The sequence below is a fragment of the Rana temporaria genome, chromosome 1, assembly GCF_905171775.1.
Source record: "Rana temporaria chromosome 1, aRanTem1.1, whole genome shotgun sequence".
Classification (NCBI taxonomy): Eukaryota; Metazoa; Chordata; class Amphibia; order Anura; family Ranidae; genus Rana; species Rana temporaria.
This window is the reverse complement of record NC_053489.1, coordinates 588,388,588-588,408,800: the sequence shown is the minus strand read 5'-3', so window position 1 is coordinate 588,408,800 and position 20,213 is coordinate 588,388,588. Positions and strand designations below refer to the sequence as shown.

At 44.3% G+C, this 20,213-nt stretch overlaps 1 protein-coding gene across 1 annotated transcript; it reads left to right on the top strand.

Annotated features, from left to right (window-relative positions):
- Window positions 1-1,913: 1,913 nt before the first annotated feature.
- Window positions 1,914-19,337, top strand: CHRNA9 (cholinergic receptor nicotinic alpha 9 subunit). Its single transcript, XM_040354373.1, has 5 exons — window positions 1,914-1,980; window positions 5,706-5,851; window positions 7,247-7,401; window positions 11,236-11,768; window positions 18,307-19,337. Exons 1-5 carry the CDS (start codon window positions 1,914-1,916, stop codon window positions 18,888-18,890), a joined length of 1,485 nt encoding a protein of 494 aa, XP_040210307.1. The 3' UTR covers window positions 18,891-19,337.
- Window positions 19,338-20,213: the final 876 nt, after the last annotated feature.

Sequence of the window (20,213 nt, the reverse complement as noted above, 5' to 3'; positions counted from 1 at the left end):
CTGGAGCTGAAGTGCACAGCAGGAAGATGAGAGAAGAGAAGAACAGACAGATGCACAGAGATGCAGGGGGTAAAATGTGAGCAGAATGCTGATGGCAATCTTCTCATTCTTAGCTTTATTCTCCTTATGTCGTCACAGAATACACACCCATCAATCCCTCCCAATAACCCTTTACTCCACCCAGTTACCCTCCCATTCTGTTAATCCACATGGCAAAGTCTTTGTTCCATCATAAATGATAGGGGTCTCTCGATCAGAACTGCAAGGATGTAGTGAGGTGGGCTGGAAAGGGGCATGTCCAGGGCAGGAGGAAGGATATTCGTTGGGAAATAGTTCCAGCAAATCGCCCATTTACAAATCCATACACAGGAAACCAGCACGTTGCCTTTTAAGGGAAAAACAGTCCAGGCTACAAATTCCTTTTCCATCTCCAAAAGGCAGGATGTAGCAAAGTCACAATTTCCTCTTGAAATGATCAGGAATGCAGGGAAGAGTGAATTACAATGGGGGATGGGGAAGCTTCATTTGAAAAGTCCTCTGCTTCTTAATTTGGAAAACAGTTCTGCTTTTCACAAAACATCAAATCCCTTTAAAACAATCTCTGATAGAACTTATCAAGGAAAATAAGCAATATACTAAAGAAATATTACCGAAATACACTTTAATATTTCTAATCATAACATAAAATTTTCATTTTAGTTTCACGTCTATCACAAGCTGACTTGAGCAAGTCTGGTGCAAAGTTACCCCTGCTTTATAAAGGGTAACTTTCCGCTGCAAACCAGAGTTACACGCACCGGGAGTAGCCTGCGCCGGCAATTCGTAATTTGCTGAATCGGACCAACTCCCTCATTTGCATATTTAAAATAGAAAAACCAGGGCCGCGCTAGTTCAGACCAGCGTAAATGGGCGCCCACGCCGCACCGGCGTGGAAAGGTCCAAACGAAAAAAAAAAATCTACGTTACGGCGTAATATTGTTTGCTGAATACGGCGCGGAGATACGCCGGCGCAAATTGGCATTTACGCCGCGCATCTCAGTCTACACCGGCGGAAATTGTTCCTGAATCTACCCCACTATTAGTAATAATATGTTCCAACTATACAATTTTTTATTTGGCCCAAGCCTGTGGGTCTGGGATAGCGTAGAAGTGAGGGAGGTTGGGATTCAGCCACAAGGGGGTATGTGGAGAGAAAGAATTTGCTGAGGCGTCTGCAGAGCTTCACTCGTTTTCCACACCTGTATGGTAATTTCCATGAAAGGAGAGAGGGGATGTGGGGACTTATTCCCCCCTAAACAACAGGCCTTGTAAGGCATCCAGGGAATTAACAATTGCTGCCTCCAGTACCACAGCAGAGTTAGTTAGATCAGACTGAAGCCACCAATGGGCAGTCACCTGCTGGGTTGCCAGAAATAATTTATAACGGGTAAAGCCAAGCCCCTCTTTTCTACAGGCCTAGTCAAGGTGGTATATTTATATCTGGCCCCTTGCACTAGTGGATGGTGCAGGACAAGTGAGTTGGCTTTAAAATTGCATGAAAATCTTAATTTCCGTGGCTGGGTGTAATGCATTCTTTATTAGCCATTAAAAAAAGCATGTTGTTTCAGCGATACGCCATCTCACCGAACAGGTTGAAACAGTAGAACATGGTGGCTGCTAGTATACTAGTTATCACTGAACCGTGACACTATCAGATCACCTTTTGTAGACTGGTTGCTCAGAACCATATCAGTTTCTCTTTGGCTATAGAGAACTGCATGTTCTTTTTGTACATCTCTGTCATAAATTAGATACCAGGAAAGACTTCAGTTCCGTGACAACTATTTCAGCATCTTCCTTCTTCCATCAACAGTGAGTGAACAATTCAGCTGCTAAATTGACTTTGTTACTGTAAAAAAAAGGAAACATACAAGATGAAGACATATTCAGCAGCAATTTGTGTTTTAACGTGGCTTTTCTCAACAGTCCTGGACCTCAAAGGTGAGATCAGTTACTAAAAATATTTCAGTCTGCTACTTGACCTTGGCCATTTAGTGACCAACTTGGGAAATTTTTGGTAAGCATAATCTCATAATTGTTTGATAATGTATTGCGATATATAATGGTAAAATATGTTTATAAATGTAGAGATGGCATAAAACACAGAGACAGATTTACATGATAGAAAGTGCGAATGTGAAACATCGACTGTACATACCAGGGAAGTACATGGCTAAGCCTTCTATGTGTATCACTGTCTCCAAATTCCAAAGTCTAGCAAATAGATTAATTTCTGATAAATTTCTGTGCAATCTTAACCCCTTAGCGCAGACGGTACGCAAATTTGTATTCTCAACTTGAATGAGTTATACCGGGGGGATGCTTGCAGCTTCAGGCATCAACCCAGTACTGTTTTTTTAGAGCTAGTGGTTGGCTTTTTAGTGATAACAACCGGACGTCAAAATGTCACTTCCGGTTTACTCGGTAGTGTCAGTATTCAGAATTTTCAATTTTGGTGATCTAAATACTTTTAAGTGCAAAGGAGGGATTTGGGGTCTTTTAGACCCCCGATCCCTCTATAAAAAGAGTACCTGTCACCGCCTATTAATGTCACAAGGGATGTTTACATTCCTTGTGACAGCAATAAAAATGATCAGATATTTTTTTAAGTGACAATGTAAAAAATAATAATAATAAAAAAAAAAAATACGATTTTTATTTTTTTAAAGTGCTCCTGTCTCTGCATGCTCACGCAGCAATGAAAATGAATGAGCAAGTCGTGCCTCTATATGTAAACAGTGTTCAAATCACACATGTGAGGTACTGCCGCGACCTGGTAACCATTACATTTTTTTAAAGTGTCGTCTATGGAGATTGTTAGGTACCATAGTTTGTGGCCATTCCACGATTGTGCGCAATTTTTAAAGCTTGACACGTTAGGTATCTATTTACTCAATGTAACATTATACAAAATAATTGGGCTAACGTTACTGTTTAGTGTTTTTTTTTTTATTCATGAAAGTGTATTTTTTCCAAAAAAATTGCATTTCAAAGACTGATGCGCAAATACCATGTGACATAACACGTGTAGAGGAGAAATGGGGCTACATGTGTGCCAAGTTCCGGGTCCAGGGGACCTAAGACCGGCCGGTACTGGGTCCCCAAAATTACCAGAGAAATTACTGTTTAACATGGGAGTCTATGGAAGGGGTGCCCGGCTTTGAAAAATCGGTGCTCCCCGGCCGTAGGTCCCCCAGACAACAAACTTTGCACACTTGTAGAGAAGTGGGGCTACATGTGTGCCAAGATTGTATTCCAGGGGACCTACAGCCGGCCGGTACCGGGTCCCCAAATCCCGGGAGATCAGGCGCAAAAAGGTGACTCGATTTTCATTTTCATTTTCAGCACAAAAAAATGTGCTGAAAACTCGGCTTACACTCGAGTATATACAGTATGTGGAAGTTATGGGAAGCATCTGGAGCTAAATAGGATGAATTAAATTATTAATCTTTAGGGTCGTCAGTGGGTGACCCAGCCCCCTTGTGACATCACCGACCAGGGGCATGCCCGGTTTAATTAGTAGCCTGCCCTGTAAACTTTTTCAGTTGATTTTGGGCTGCTTATCAGGTCCATCAGCCCAATAGCCAGCTGAAGGACTGCACACAGTAGTCTGACAACACTTTTGCAAATTGCAAAGAAGTTGCTTAGTGTTAGCCTGCAACCGGAACTGGCATGGTCTCCAAGTAAGAAACTTTGATTCACAAAAAATGATTTGCTTATGAAAACTGTATACAGTTAGTTATGAGGCTCAGCATGTTGACAAATAGATTTTGGGCTTACATACACTTGGCTCCATGCACACTGAAGCTGATAAACTGCAGTTTATTGTGGTTTTGGGCTTTTTTTAAAAAGCCCATAAACTGAACTCTACGTTAGCCTATGTGCCCATGCACACATGGGCGTTTTTTAGTGTTAATGAGCTTTGGAGTTTTTTGGCTTTTTTCTGAACGCCCGAAATTTGCTGTCAAAGTGCCGTTTTTAGGCGGGAAAAAACGCAAAGCGCCGAAAAACGCTTTAAAACGCTGGCGCCAGCGTTTTTGAGCGTTTTTTTATCCATTGAAGAAAAAAAAAGCTAAAAAACGCTACACTGAAAAACGCTAATAAACCCTATTGCAAAAACGCAAAAAAACTCTTTAAAGGCGTTACTACCGCCTCGAGTTTAGCCCTGCTGCTTAATCCAGATATATTTTACACAGATGAGGTGTCGTGGCCCGCTCGGTTCTCGGTCCTTCCTTCTCTCCTCCCCCATAAGTCTTTTCCTCCCTTTCTTCTCTCCTTCCTCACTTTCTCTCCTTTTCTCTTTCCTGATAATCAGATGTAGTTATACTGATTTATGTTTCATCAGCCCTCTCTGTTCTTCCAAATCACGCACTGTTAGCCACCTGATGTAGGAGGTGAATTTATCGGATTCATAATGGGCTTTCGTTATATGGTGTCTCAGACAATTTATACTGCTATGATCCTTTCTGTATAGTAGACGTCTGATGTCTATATGTATTGTATCCTTCTGTTGAAAAGCATTAAAAACATATTTAACTCTAAAAAACGTTGAAAGGCTCCCTGCAAAGCTACTGGCATTTTTTTATAGCTTTTTTTAGCTTCAGTGTGCATGGAGCCTAAAGAGAATTTATACAATGTATACAGCAGCTATTCTCAACCAGTGTTCCATGGAACCATGGGTTTCTCTAGAGCAGTGTTTCCCAACTCCAGTCCTCAAGACACACCAACAGGTCATGTTTTCAGGATTTCCCTCAGATGTGGTAATTACTAAGGCTGGGTACACACTTGTCCGACAAACGGTCCTACATTGGAAGCCTCATGTAGCATGACGTGTGAAAATCAATGTTTCCCTATGAGAGCTGTCTTAACTGGTCCTACACAAGTCGGTCCGACTTTGAAAATGCTCCCTGTACTACTTTTGGTCCTACATTGATCCTACTTCAACCCATTGAATATCATTGAAGTCGGACCAAAGTAGTATCCTGTTCATGAAAGTAGGATGGATGTAGGACCAATGTAGGATAAATGTAGGACCAATGTAGCAGAGCAAAGTAGGAGGAAAGTAGTGTAGTAGTGTGAACCCAGTCTGAGGCTGGGTTCACACTACTACACTACTTTCATCCTACTTTGCTCTGCTACATTGGTCCTACATGTATCCTACATTGGTCCTACATCTATCCTACTTTCATGAACAGGATACTACTTTGGTCCGACTTCAATGATATTCAATGGGCCTGACGTAGGATCAATGTAGGACCAAAAGTAGTACAGGGAGCATTTTCAAAGTCGGACCGACTTGTGTAGGACACTACAAGACGCTCTCATAGGGAAACATTGAACACAGAGCAAAGTAGGATGAAAGTAGTGTAGTAGTGTGAACCCAGCCGGCAGTGAAACTGATCAAATCACCTGTGCAAAATAATGGAAAGCCTGAAAACATGACCTGTTGGTGTGCCTTGAGGACTGGAGTTGGGAAACACTGCTCTAGAGGTTGCTAGAGGTGCCTTGAACTGTGGCTGATTGACCTCCTATTTTGCATTCTTCATACTGATTATCAATGTAAAGGGCAATTTTCCCATTGTTCCCTTGGGTTTAAAATGTTGAGAAAGGCTGGTATCCAGTTTAGTATAATTTATTTTCACTATCCTCTATTTATGTCTGTTAAGGGGTAGAATCAGCAAAAGGAAAATATGCACAGATGCTATTCCGGGATCTGTTTGAGGATTATGCAAATGCCTTGAGACCGGTGGAAGATACCGACCGAGCATTGAATGTTACCCTGCAAATCACTCTTTCTCAGATTAAAGACATTGTGAGTACATTCAATAAAACAAATTATTTTTAATGTTGTATTAAGATGCCTCCAGACATTGTTCACCTGTGGTAGCTATTTCGGGCTGGATTGAAGAATATTTATATGGCCCCTCCTTATCTGTGGCAGGCTTTCCCAGTGGGAGAGTCGATTGACCAGAGGTACCGTTTCCCTTAAGCACATTTGCCTGATGAGATCATACACATTTACACTTCATTTATAATTTTTTTCTTTTATTACAACAATCATTTTGACAGCCAGATCTTGCCTGATGTGGTGACTGGCTCCCTCTCTGGTGGTGCAGGGTACAGCATGGCTCCCTCTCTGGTGGTGCAGGGTACAGCGTGGCTCCCTCTCTGGTGGTGCAGGGTACAGCGTGGCTCCCTCTCTGGTGGTGCAGGGTACAGCGTGGCTGCCTCTCTGGTGGTGCAGGGTACAGTGTGGCTCCCTCTCTGGTGGTACAGGGTACAGTGTGGCTCCCTCTCTGGTGGTGCAGGGTACAGCGTGGCTGTATCTCACACTTTTAGGCCCGGATTCACATACATCGGCGCATATTTATGCCGCCTTAGCGTATCTCTTTTACGCTAATCCGGCGCAACGCACAGAGGCAAGCACTGGATTCACAAAGCACTCGCTCCCACTCGCTCTTAAAGATACGCTGGGTTTCCTCGGCGTAAGCCAGCGTAGGTGGAAGTGGGCGTGAGCCATGCTAATGAGGCGTGACCCCATGCAAATGATGGGCCAAGCGCCATAGAAGTACTTAAAATAAACGGTGCATGCGCCGTCCCGTGGCCGCATCCCAGTGCGCATGCTCAGAATCACGTCGAAACAACTGCCTAAGATACGTAGAATCACTGCCTACGACGTGAACGTAACCTACGCCTAGTCATATTCAAGTACAACGTAAACGACAAAAGATACAACGGCTTGTGTTCCCTGGTCCATACCTTTGCATGAGTTGCGCCTCCTATATGGGGAATAACTTTACGCCAGACTACGACTTACACAAACCGCGTATATTATGCGCCGGGCACAACTACGTTCATGAATCGGCGTATCTCCCTCATTTGCATATGTGCATAGAAAATCAATGGGAGCGCCACTTGCGGCCAGCGCAAATATGCGTCCACGATACGCCGGCGTAGGAAAGTTACGTCGGTCGGATGAAGCCTATTTTCAGGCGTATCTCAGATTGTGGGCACGGCGCACAGATACGACGGCGCATAGTTACACTTACGTGGCGTATCTCGAGATACGTCGGCGTAAGTGCTTTGTGAATCCGTGCCTTAGTGTGTACCAGGCTTTAGACTTTCCTGCTTTACCTGCTTTTCCTGCTAGCTGGGGTAATATTTTTTTATTTGTACATTTTAAATGTGAACATTTCTTTTTTTACAGGATGAAAGGAATCAGATATTGACAGCATACTTGTGGATTAGGCAAAGCTGGTTTGATGCATACCTGACGTGGAACAGAGATGACTATGATGGTCTAGATTCTATCCGTATCCCAAGCAACATGGTATGGAGACCAGATATCGTGCTCTATAACAAGTAGGTAGACGGGTCAGAGAAACAACATACTTTTTTCTTGTGTTGCAATATATTCATATTCATTATGCTGGCAAACCTGGCACTTTCTTATAGGAAATGATTTGAAAAAAGAATCTGATTTGGATTGAAGAAAGTTTTCCCTGTGCCTGTGTGGGTTTCCTCCCCCACTTCAAGGACATGCTGGTAGGTTAATTGAATCCTATCTAAATTGGCCTTAGTATGTGTATGTATAAATGTGAGTTAAGCACTAGAGATGGTCCCGATATTCGAGTCGAACATAAGTTCAACACGAACATCGGGTATTCGTTTGTTCATAGAACAAACAAACATAATGCACTGTGAGATTGCAGTGCATTGAAAGATGCTAATTGGCCAAAGCATGCACCTGACCTGTATGCTTTGGCCAATCACAGTGCAATGTGCTGTGAGAGCCATAATTGGCTTAAAGGCGGGGCTTAAAGGCAGGGCAAAGGTATGCACAATAGTGACACTGACTAAAGTGTCACCATGTCTCCAAATGAAACTGCAATGCTGACAGCATGGTGTATATAATCAATGGACGGTATACAAGGATTACTCACCAGCAGGAACCGATAGATCAGGGGTGCCCAACCTTTTGAAGCGCGAGGGCCATCTAAGCGACTTGGTAACGGGTGGCTGGCCACAATGTGTGGAGCCGGTGGATGGCAGCCCACTCTACTCTATAGACACAAGTCCATTTACATCTGCTACTCCTAAGGCCTCGTACAGACGACCGGATCTATCCGCTGGGATTGATCCGCGGATCAGTTCCAGCAGATAGATCCGGTCGTGTGTATGTCCGAGCGGACATTTCCCGGCGGATAAAAATCCAGCCGACGGATTCAAGTCACCGCGGATGTATTCCACGCGGATTTCGATCTGATGGTGTGTACAGCCATCAGATCCAAATCCGCCAGAGCACGGACCGTTTCCAGCGGATATCCTCTCGTGTGTACGGGCCCCGTACACACGAGAGGATATCCGCTGGAAACGGTCCGCCGTTAGAGGTGAATGGAGGGTCCAATTGGGTCGGATTGACCGTGTCAAAGGGGCCTTTGGCTCAGTGCAAGTAACACGCAGGTGCACTGCTCTGAACCTGCAGATCAGTTTGAAAGCAACCCAGTAACCACTGCAGAACAGATATGCCCATATATACACTGTGATTTTAGTAATAAACTTACCTTTAATAACAGAATTCTATTCTATTCCATCCCAGACCAGGAGGTCCATCCCACATCAGAGGGCTCCGCGGGCCACATGTGGGCCCCGGGCCACTGGTTGGGCACCTCTGCATTAGATAAAGTGTCCCCTGGAGTATGGTACAGATATCCAACCGGCTAGTAGCATCAGATCGGTATGCAGTATGGAGAAAAAACAAGCTCCTTATATATGGCATGTAATGCCATGCTGGACTGGCGTGCGCTCCACCTGGTCCCTGGGCACACAACGCGCCACCCTGCCCCTGAGGAAACAAAATGGTGGTTGTTGCAATTTTTTATGTCACGCAGTATTTGTAACAGCAATTTTTCAAATGCGATTTTCTGAATTAAACACTTTCATTTCAAACACAATATGTAACACAATTTATTTGTATGATGTGAAATATGACACACTTTAAAATTTCACACTCTAGTGGAATGGTGCCATACTTCAGTACTTAAAAATCTCCATGGGCTAAACATTTTATGGGTTACCAGTTTAGCGTTACAGAGGAGGTGTTTGAAATATTGCTCTTGCGCTAACGATCGCAGCAATACCTCACATGTGTGGTTTGAATGCTGTTTACATATGCGAACGTGACTTTTGTATGCAAACGCGACCTACGTATGCAAACGCGACCTACGTATGCGTTTGTTTTTTTTGTGTGTGAGCACCAGGTAATGGGGGCACTTTACTTTTTTTTATTGTTTATTTTATTTTTATTTTATATTATTTTTATATTTTCACTTTCCCTTTAATTCAATTTAATTTTTTTAATCGACCTCAGGCTTCCCATCCAAAAAACGCAGTATTTACATCTACTGGCGCCAGAAGTGACGTCGCTTCATGCCTCCAAGGGTCATAGAGATGGCCGGGGGCCATCTGGTCCACAGACAGCTCTATGGTAAATCACCGCCACCAGCGGATTCATTTTCTGGCTCCCCGCATTGGCGAGACCGGAAAAGCACCAGAGGGCGGTGGGAGGAGGGATGTCCGCCATGATGGTCAGGCAACGCACTGGCACCTTTGCTTCTATGTGCTGGGTGTTCAGTGTGCTCCTGCCCCTTTAAGGAGGGTTGGGCTCCCTCCAGTCACCTGTCCATATGCTTCCACTGAGGAGACTTAAAATTTAAGAGTTAGGACTGCAGTACACAGAGAGCCTTGACGGGGGCCTGCAGCTTACACATGCATTTGCAAATGCGTGCAACTAAACCTCTGTTTTTAACGCATACTGTTAGACAAGTGAATTTGGTTGGTTGCTGATTGGTCGGTAAGTTTGAGCTTGGATATTCTATGATGTTTTTGTATATATACGTGCCTTTTCCAGTGCTCCTTACTGAATAGACCAGTCATAGGAAGGGGCAGTGACATTTGTTCTTTGTATTGATGTCATTGTGGTCAGGTAACACACTGGCACCTTTGCTTCTATGTGCTGGGTGTTCAGTGTGCTCCTGCCCCTTTAAAGAGGGCTGGGCTTCCTCCAGTCACCTGCCCTTTATCTATCCATCAGCATACATGTGCTTCCACTGAGGAGACTTTAAATTTTAGAGTTAGGACTGCAGTACACAGAGAGCCTTGACAGGGCCTGCAGCTTACACATGCATTTGCAAATGCGTGCAACTAAACCTCTGTTTTTAACGCATACTGTTAGACAGGTGAATTTGGTTGGTTTCTGATTGGTTGGTAAGTTTGAGCATGGATATTCTATGTTGTTTTTGTATGTATTCGTGCCTTTTCCAGTGCTCCTTACTGAATAGACCAGTCATAGGAAGGGGCAGTGACATTTGTTTTTTGTAATGATGGCTTTTACATTGCAGGGAATCACCTGCTAAAAAAAAAAAGATTTCTGGATGATGCCTGTAGCTGCAGGCAGCATGCAAATATCTCCACTTCAAGTCCCCGACGTCATATGACGTCAACCTGGGGTGAGTGGTTAAAAATCTCCTTTCATATTTTGAGTTCTGCCTGTGTGCTGGCCATCTTTTCCTACGACTTCCTGGATTCCCTACATACTTTGCAGATGCTTTTTCTTTTTTAAGGACTACATATCCCATGGTGCCTTGCTGCCTGCAAGCTGTGATTCCTGTACTGTCTCTGCCTCCTGAAACTCCTCCCCCTGCACCTATGTAGTTTGGACAGCAGACTCTGTTAAATGTGTGACACAGCAGCGCCTATACACAGGGCATAGTGAATATGTGTCACAGAATTCAAGGAATTAAATGGGTGGAATTCTTTGCAAAGTAAGTTTACAAACTTCAAGATTTTTTAGATTAATAGGATTAGGCTACAAAGAAAATTGAAATACAATGTGCAAATGAATATATTATTTTACCTTTTTGACCATAGATATGCTTTAACCCTGTATGCCTACATAGCATTCCAGAGGCTAATCAATCCAAGAGTATATTCTAATTTAAAAAGTAATTTAAGGTCTTGCTTATTACTATTACATACTTATTCTTTGAGATTAGTTATTGTTTACTACTATTATGTGTACAGCTATATTTTTTTAGTTTACCTAATACGATATCTGCTCAGTTCATTGCATTGCACAATGGTGACTCTCTGAACACATTACCACCCATTGATTTTTTCGATGCTTTCAATTTACAGGGCAGACGATGAATTTTCTGAACCGGCAAATACTAATGTTGTTCTGCGTTATGATGGCAAGATCACATGGGATTCCCCAGCTATCACCAAGAGCTCCTGCGTTGTGGATGTCTCCTATTTCCCATTTGATAAGCAGCAGTGTAATCTAACCTTTGGTTCTTGGACCTACAATGGTAATCAAGTGGATATAATAAATATTATGGACACAGGAGACTTGTCGGACTTTGTGGAAAATGTGGAATGGGAAATGCAAGGCATGCCGGCAGTGAAGAATGTCATTACATACGGATGCTGCTCTGAGCCATACCCTGATATCACCTTCACTCTGATTCTCAAGAGGAGATCTTCTTTCTACATATTCAACTTGCTAATCCCATGTGTGATGATATCCTTCCTGGCTCCATTAGGGTTCTACCTCCCTGCAGACTCTGGGGAAAAGGTATCTCTAGGAGTCACTGTACTCTTGGCTCTGACTGTCTTTCAGCTGATGGTTGCAGAAAGCATGCCTCCTTCTGAAAGTGTGCCATTAATAGGTAAGTTTAGTTCTTTCTAAATCCCACGATAACTCGTGGCAGACCTCCGCAATGTCTCCTAGGAACAACGACAAAAGCTCCCAGGAGACATTGCGGCATCGAGGAAGTGACGGAATACCCGCACACTACCCGATGAATCCATATACAGGAAGCAGCCAGTAACATAAAGGATTACTAAGGTTCGCCTGCCCCTGACAGTGACTCGAGCTGGGCATCGCCGCTTAGTGAAGGATTGGCTCAGGCGGATTGGCTCAGGCGGCTCGGCTGCTCTCGGCTGCTCTAGTCCTGCAAAGGGAACTGAGTTCCTGCTGTGAAAAAAGTGCAGGAACTCCGTTCCCACGCGTTCTCGCAGGACTTGAGCCCTGCCACCCTCCCTTACATCACAGTGTAACCCACTTTCTTTATGCTGCTGCTGGGAAGAAGCTGGATGCATTGCTTGAAAGCAGAAAGTAAGGGTCTGGAGGAGGACCAGAGGAGGGCTGGAGCTCTCCTGCAGCTGCAGGAGAGGTGCAAGGGCTGCATGAAATGGCCTGGAGGGCCGGATTCGGCCCGCGGGCCTTGTGTTTGACACCTGGGTTTTAGATTATCCTTGTTTCCTTTTAACATGATTTTTTCTTTATTACCTTTGTGTACTCAGTGGCAGCAGTCTACTTTAAAGTGCTGCTAAAGGCAGTGGATGTTTACCTTAATGCATTCTATGCATTAGGGTAGAAAACCTTCAGCATAAAGGCCCACACTTTTACTTTTCTGAGCCCGATCTCGATCCAGGGTTTGTGCCCAATTTGTTGCCATGCAGTCAGTTGGGGGTTGATCTGCAACTCCCCAGGAGTGTCCGATTCTTTGATCGCAGCCAGGAGATCCAATAGTGGCTCGGCCTCACCCTCTGGTAACAGACTAAAAACTGGGAGAGCATAGGCGGATCTGTCATTGTGCGGCTTCATCATGCTCATGTGGTACACTTTAAACCGCTTGCCACGGTCATCAAGTGATACCACGTAGATAACATCACCCCTTTTTTCATGTATGGTCCCTCCCATGCAGCTTGCTCTGCCACATGGGGACCAATACCCAAACCATCTGGCCTACCTCATACACTCTCTCCCAGAGAAACCAGTCATACCATTGCTTCAGGGTGGTTTTGGCCTGTGTAAGCTCTGATGAGCACCAAGTTCATCAGAGTGTCCATATTCTTCCATAGTTTTAGTACGTAGTCTACCACTGAGACTTTAGGACCCACATTATGCCCCTCCCTCTTCTTTGAGGCTTCAGAAAGGTGGCAATCTATGTTAACTCGGATATGATTCTTTATTGGCATCTAGGAGTCAACTCTATCCTAAAAGCTGGCCCTGTCCTTTTCAAATGCCTATAGAGCAAAATATGGCTGATTACTGAATTCTGTGACTTTAAAGCAGGAGTTCACCCGAAATTTTTTTTTTTAAGATTAGATTGATGCTCATTTTGTCAAGGGGAATCGGGTAGTTTTTTTAAAATCGAAGCAGTACTTACCGTTTTAGAGAGCGATCTTCTCCGCCGCTTCCGGGTATGGTCTTCGGGACTGGGCGTTCCTATTTGATTGACAGGCTTCCGACAGGCTTCCGACGGTCGCATACATCGCGTCACGAGTAGCCGAAAGAAGCCGAACGTCGGTGCGGCTCTATACGGCGCCTGCGCACAGATGTTCGGCTACTTTCGGAAAATTGTGACGCGATGTATGCGACCGTCGGAAGCCTGTCGGAAGCCTGTCAATCAAATAGGAACGCCCATACCCGGAAGCGGCGGAGAAGATCTCTCTCTAAAACGGTAAGTACTGCTTCGATTTAAAAAAAACTACCTGATTCCCCTTGACAAAATGAGCATCAATCTAATCTTAAAAATTAACTTTTCGGGTGAACCTCCACTTTAATAACACAGAATTAAACTATATGTACAAATACACTACTTCACAAGATCTATCTACTAAGATCACATCACATCTCAGCTACTGGCACAATTGCCCTACTCTAACATTTATGTTACATCCACTTTCATGTTACACATCGCAGAGGCTCAGTCTGCCCTCTTCCTCCTCATTGGCTCAGAAACAGAAGCAGGAGCCATTGGTTCCTGCTGCTGTTAATCACAGCCAGTGACAAGGGAGCAGGGGGTGGGGCCCAGACCTACTGTCTGTGTCAAGACGCAAACAGCATGGCTGGGGAGCGATCCTGCACTTGTGCCCCCATAGCAAGTGGCTTGGGAAGAGCCAGGAGCGCCAACGGGGAACCCTAGAAGAGGAGGATTGGGGCTGCTCTGAGTACACAGAGAAGGTAAGTCTAACACGTTTATTATTTTAAAGAAAAATAATTACATTTAAAATCACTTTAAAGGGTAACTCCACTTCCATGGGAAGAAAAAGGAGCAAATTAAAAAAATAATAATATAACATGTACAAATAAAAAAATAATAATATAACACATACAATTGCGAACCTTTGCTTTTTAATCTTCAGCGCTGTAATTCTCTGTGATATGCAATGCAATATGGCTATCCCAGATATGTTAATCCCTGCTTGAATGATTGGATTACTGATTTTCCCAGAAGTCTGCACTAAGATACAAATGCAAAAGCATCCCCTGCAAAAAAATGTAATTTACTCCCAAAGGAAAATCATATCTAAAGGGATGCAGACCCTGGGATTTTCCTCATTAGAGCCCTGCAGGTGCAGCAGCTGATTCATAATTACAAAACCACTCCCATACATATTCACTTGGACACAGACAAACAAAAAGCTATTTATCCACAATAACAAAAGGTAGAAATCTGCAACAAAGTTTGCTAAACTCCCTGCAATATACATTGATCGCCCACAGGGGGATTTTGTTTATTCTTTAAGCTCAATGAAGGCCAATGAAGTTAGAGGGTTACTTGTTCCTAGAAATACTGTTACTGGTAAGTCTAACTAGAAAGATTCTGAATAACATTGAAGTTTAATTGTACTGGGGTTTTTATCTTCTGGCATAGCCACTGTATTATTATTATTATACAGGATTTATATAGCGCCAACAGTTTGCGCAGCACTTTACAACATGGGGACAGACAGTACAGTTACAATACAAACTAATACAGGAGGAATCAGAGAGCCCTGTTCATTAGAGATTACAATCTAGAAGGGAGAATCAAGTGGAACAAAAGGTAATAATTGTGGGGGATGATCAGATGGAGAAAATGGAAATACAGTTAGGTGTGGATAGGCTTCTCTGAAGAGAAGGGTTTTCAGGGATCGTCTAAAAGCTAATAGAGTAGGAGATAATCGGACAGATTGGGGTAAGGAGTTCCATAGGATTGGAGAGGCTCTGGAAAAGTCCTGGAGGCGAGCATGGGAGGAGGTGATGAGAAAGCTAGAGAGCAGGAGGTCTTGAGAAGAACGAAGAGAACGAGTAGGTTGGTATTTTGAGACTAGGTTAGTGATGTAGCTGTGCAAAGAGGGGGAATAAATATTCTCAGCATTATTGTAGTCAGCATTTTCATATTTTTATTTTTTTTAAGCTTTTCCCTACTGTGAATCATGCTTCATTTGTTTCCTAAAAGGCATCCCAATTATGTAAGCATCTAAATGTTTGTAGTAAAGTGAGACTGATTTGAGAATAAGGCCCCTTTCACACTGGGGCGGGAGGTGCGGTGGCGGTAAAGCGCTGCTATTTTTAGCGGCGCTTTACCGCTAATTTTGCAGCGCTATTTGGCCGCTAGCGGGGGGTAAAATCTTACCGTAAGGCCCCGTACTCACGACCAAACATGTCTGCTGAAACTGGTCCGCGGACCAGTTTCAGCAGACATGTTTGGCCGTGTGTAGGCACAAGAGGACCATTTTCGGGCGGATCGGACAGGTTTCCAGCGGACAACTGTTTCCTGGACTTGCTTTAAAACAGTCCGCTGGAAACCTGTCCCCCCGACATGTACGGTCGTCTGTACAGACCTACCGTACATGTCCGGCCGCCCGCCATCCCTCGCATGCGTCGAATGACTTTGACGCATGCGTGGAAGCATTTAAAAGGCAGGCCCGCCCACGTCGCCGCGTCATTGTCGCGGCGACACCGCGTCATCGACGCGGCGACACCGCGGACACGCCCCGTGTATTGTTTACGCGCGGAGTTCTGTTCGATGGTGTGTACAGCCTTTGAACAGAAGTTCTCGGGCAGACATGTCCGATGAAAACGGTCCGCGGACCGGTTTCATCGGACATGTCTGCTCGTGAGTACTCGGCCTTAGATTTTACCCCCCTCTAGCGGCCGAAAAAGGATTAAAAACCACTGCATAGCGCCTCAGCAGAGGCGTTTTGCCGGCGGTATAGCCGCGGTGTCCCATTGCTTTTAATGGGCAGGAGCGGTGGAGGAGCGGTATACACACTGCTCCTTCACCGCTCCAAAGATGCGGCTATCAGGACTTTTTTTCCGTCCTGCCAGCGCACCACTCCAGTGTGAAAGCCCTCAGGCTTTCACACTGGAGAAACAGCAGCTGCTGTTTCAGGTCAGTTTGCAGGCGCTATTTTTAGTGCAATAGCGCCTGCAAACCACCTCAGTGTGAAAGGGGTCTAAGCGCGAAGCAGGCTAGACATACAAGCACATGCACATATTGTAGACATGTTTTATGTATGTTTGAAGAGAAACAGCACACACAACGGGGAACTCCCAATCCAAAATCCTCTTTCAGGTGCTCAGGCTTAGTGTGTCTTTACACACTACAGCCAGGCCCATCGCTACAGGACAGACAAAACAAACAATTGCTTGGGGCCCCCAAGCTGGCCTGGGGAGCCCAAATTCCCCTTCCCAGGCTGTAGCTTGGCCGAGCTCCTCCTCCTGCCTCCTGGAGTCCTGTCATTCCGGCCAGGTACCACGCGTGGTACAGGAGATTCAGTTTCCTGTTCCCGGCCGGACAAACAGGAAGTGCACACTGAGTGCTCACTTCCTTTCAGTCCAGCCGGGAACACAGGAAACTGAATCTCCTGTACCGCACGTGTCATAGAAAAATTAATATTGCATGTAAATAATTAAAATAAGCTATAAAAACCTTTTTGTCTATATAAAAATTAAAGCAAAGAATAGCGCTGCGAAAAAGAGAAAAGGGATTACATTTAATGATACCGAGAAGACACTTGTATTAATCCAATATTTACAACCATAACATAAAGGATATCACGTGTTAAAACAGAAAGGACACTTCTGAATACTGATACAACATACATGATATTAATAAAAATATGGCTATAGAGGATTCCACAATAAGTAATGCTAAGTTGTAGAGAGAGACAGAGAGAGAGAGAGAGAGAGAGAGACAGAGAGAGACAGAGAGAGAGAGAGAGAGAGAGACACAGACAGACAGAGAGACAGAGAGGGAGAGAGGGGGAGAGGGGGGGAGAGAGGGGGAGAGGTTGCATCACCATGCTGCTAGGTCAGCTCATCCATCATGATTCAGTCTGCTTGATCAGGACCTCATACACTGATCTCTGTCAAGCTGACTTGACTGGATTTTATACCCCTGAGACAATATTTTCTCCCTCCAAAAAATTCAAGTTCCCGGGGATTCGATTGGTTGACTTCATGAGTCTTTTCAGTAATGACCCCCAACCGGTAACCTCCTCTTGTCACATCTCTGTGCCAAGGGATCTCTTGGAGTTTGACACCTACCAACTTCCCTTGTGATCACCCACTCACATAGTTCCCACACTTAGCATATCAATTAACACAGGGAGTCCTATTGTGGTCCTTAATCAGACAAGAGATGAAAGGAACCTCTTCTAATATACAGGTGGCCACTTCCTATTCAGCTTCCCTTCATAACAAAAGGACAATTTGGCTCATGTAATTATCAGGGAGAAGTCATTTTTTAAAGCTCAGCTGAGTGCTTAGTTTTGTCACAGTCCAGTAAAACATAGACATTATCTTTACACTGGTTCCCCTGGTATAAATATGAAATTCAAACTTTCCACCACACACGGTACCCGGCCCGGGCACTGTCTGATGGGGGACCCATAATGATAGAACACCGGACTGACTGGAGGAAGAGGAGCTTGGCCATGCTACAGCGGCAGCCTACAGGGAAGAAGGGGAGGTGAGAATAGAGAAACATAGGGACTGGGGGGGAGTAAGAACATGGGTGTAAAAAAATTGTGAATCGCTAACGTAGGCTTTGCGTGCGGGAGGGGGGGGTGCTTGGGGGCCCCCCATTTTGCTTGGGGCCCCCAAATTCCTTCAAACGGCCCTGACTACAGCAGAAACAAGTAAAAGGATGCTACGACTAAGGCTGTTGTCGCAACGCTTCAGTGTTTTGCTTGGCACTGTTTGTAACCAACTATTAAAATCGCTATATGAACTGCAGATTTACCGGCTCAATCCTTTTACATGTTTTATATATGTGTTACATAAATCACATTTGCGTACATAGAATAAGTCTAATTGCCTATTATATTTTAAAGATATCTTATGAAATTAAAAATGAATGAGTTTTACATATGAACTGAGAGGAACGTTCTATATCATAAATATATTTAATGTTTTTATCTATTTAGGTAAGTACTACATAGCTACAATGACAATGGTTACAGCCTCAACAGCGCTGACAATCATCATTATGAACATTCACCTATGTGGGGCAGAAGCAAAGCCGATCCCTCAATGGGCAAGGGTTGTCATACTTGACTACATGTCCAAGATATTTTTTGTTTACGATGTGGGAGAGAACTGCACTCGCTCCCAGGAAGAAAGTGACACCATTTCACAGGACAGTGTTCATTCCTATGATGTCTATGAGAAAGAACAGGATTTTCATGACTCTTTGAATCATCCACTCTCTGTGGCAGGTGACTTTTTCTGTGACACGGACATCCACGCTAATCTAAATGGCGAAGCTGCTGGGGACAAGGGAGGCCAGTGTAACATCCCTCGTCATCTGTACTGTCATCATTGCATCCATTACAGAGTTCTGGCAAGTAACATTGAATACATCACTAACTGGTACCGTGAGCAGAAATACATCAGCCTTAATGGAATTGAGTGGAAGAAAGTGGCCAAGGTGATGGACCGCTTCTTTATGTGGGTCTTCTTTACTATGGTCTTTTTTATGAGTATTTTAATTATTGCAAAGGCTGTATAGTGTGAGGCATGTCTGGTCATTACTGAGTAGCTGATATATTGATGATAAAGCTTTTGGTGGAAATAAGTGGACATTCACTCAGTCTTGACCCACAGATTTGTTTCAGTGCAGTGATATTGACGTTTATTTTCCAGGTGGCCCTACAACTAGTATGTGGGTCATGAGTCAGAGAACTGAGTTTATGTCAGAGGCCTTGAAAAAATTCTTTATGCTTCATGGTAGTCTTCCTTTAAAGCAGAATCATAGACTAATCAGAAGCTGGCCTATTCACACCTTTCCCAATTGCTGCTAAAACCTGTGTACTGCAGCAGGTCTAGGTTCTCTCCACCCAGTACCGGGACAGGGTCGTCCAGTGCCCAGGGCAGGAATACAGAACTGCACCCCCCTACACCACTCATACGTGCGGTAGAATGGGTGCCCCACCCAGCATGCATTCTTTGGCCCCTTGCTCCTCTGCGCCCAGGGCAGCTTCCCCTCCTGCCTACCTCTTTTCTGGCCTTGCCCATCTGTTGACTTCTTTGGCAGCAGCAGGACACTTGATCAAAGGGTAGTTTATGTGTTCATCCAGAGCCACTGGCTAGCTCCTCCTGCACACAGACAAGCATTACACAGATTTAAGAATTTTCAACAATCCGGCTTCTATGATTGGCTCATTGCCTTTCATTAATTTTAAAGAGGAACTTCACTCTCCCAATCAACATTGATTATGTTTATTCTTCATGCTGTTAGCATTAGTAAATAGATGTGAAAAGGGGGAAATACTGCGCTGATCTAAAATATCAAGTGAGCAGCCACACAAGCAATATGACAAAAATTGAAAATACAATAGTGGAAAAATATGCAGCGCTAAAAATTCTTATAAAGAACAAATTATGCATCAATGTGATGATAACACAATAACCTGTGAATGAGTGTCCATTTGAAACAACCAACACAAAAAGAAAACACAAAGAAAAAAGTCCATCAATAGGGGGTGTATGACCACATCCTCATCTTTGGAAAAACTTTCTGCACGGTAGAATCAGAAATAGATGGAATACTCTTACCAGATGACGTGGATCTGCTTGTCAGCGACAACAGATCACAAAGGCATGTAAGGGATCGGCTCGGCTCTGCTCGGCTGGATGATGGTACAGTGGTAGACTCACCACGGGGTATCCTGTTGGATGGCTGTAAGCCTGGACTGGAACCTCACCGTAGGTGTACTCGCTCCAACTCGAATCCGTGGACAGGAACAGAGGGTCCGATTCTTTAAACGCCAACTGGTGATACGAACAGTGGTGTCCACTGATGCAAGGTGCACACTGGTATGGAGTTTTGAAA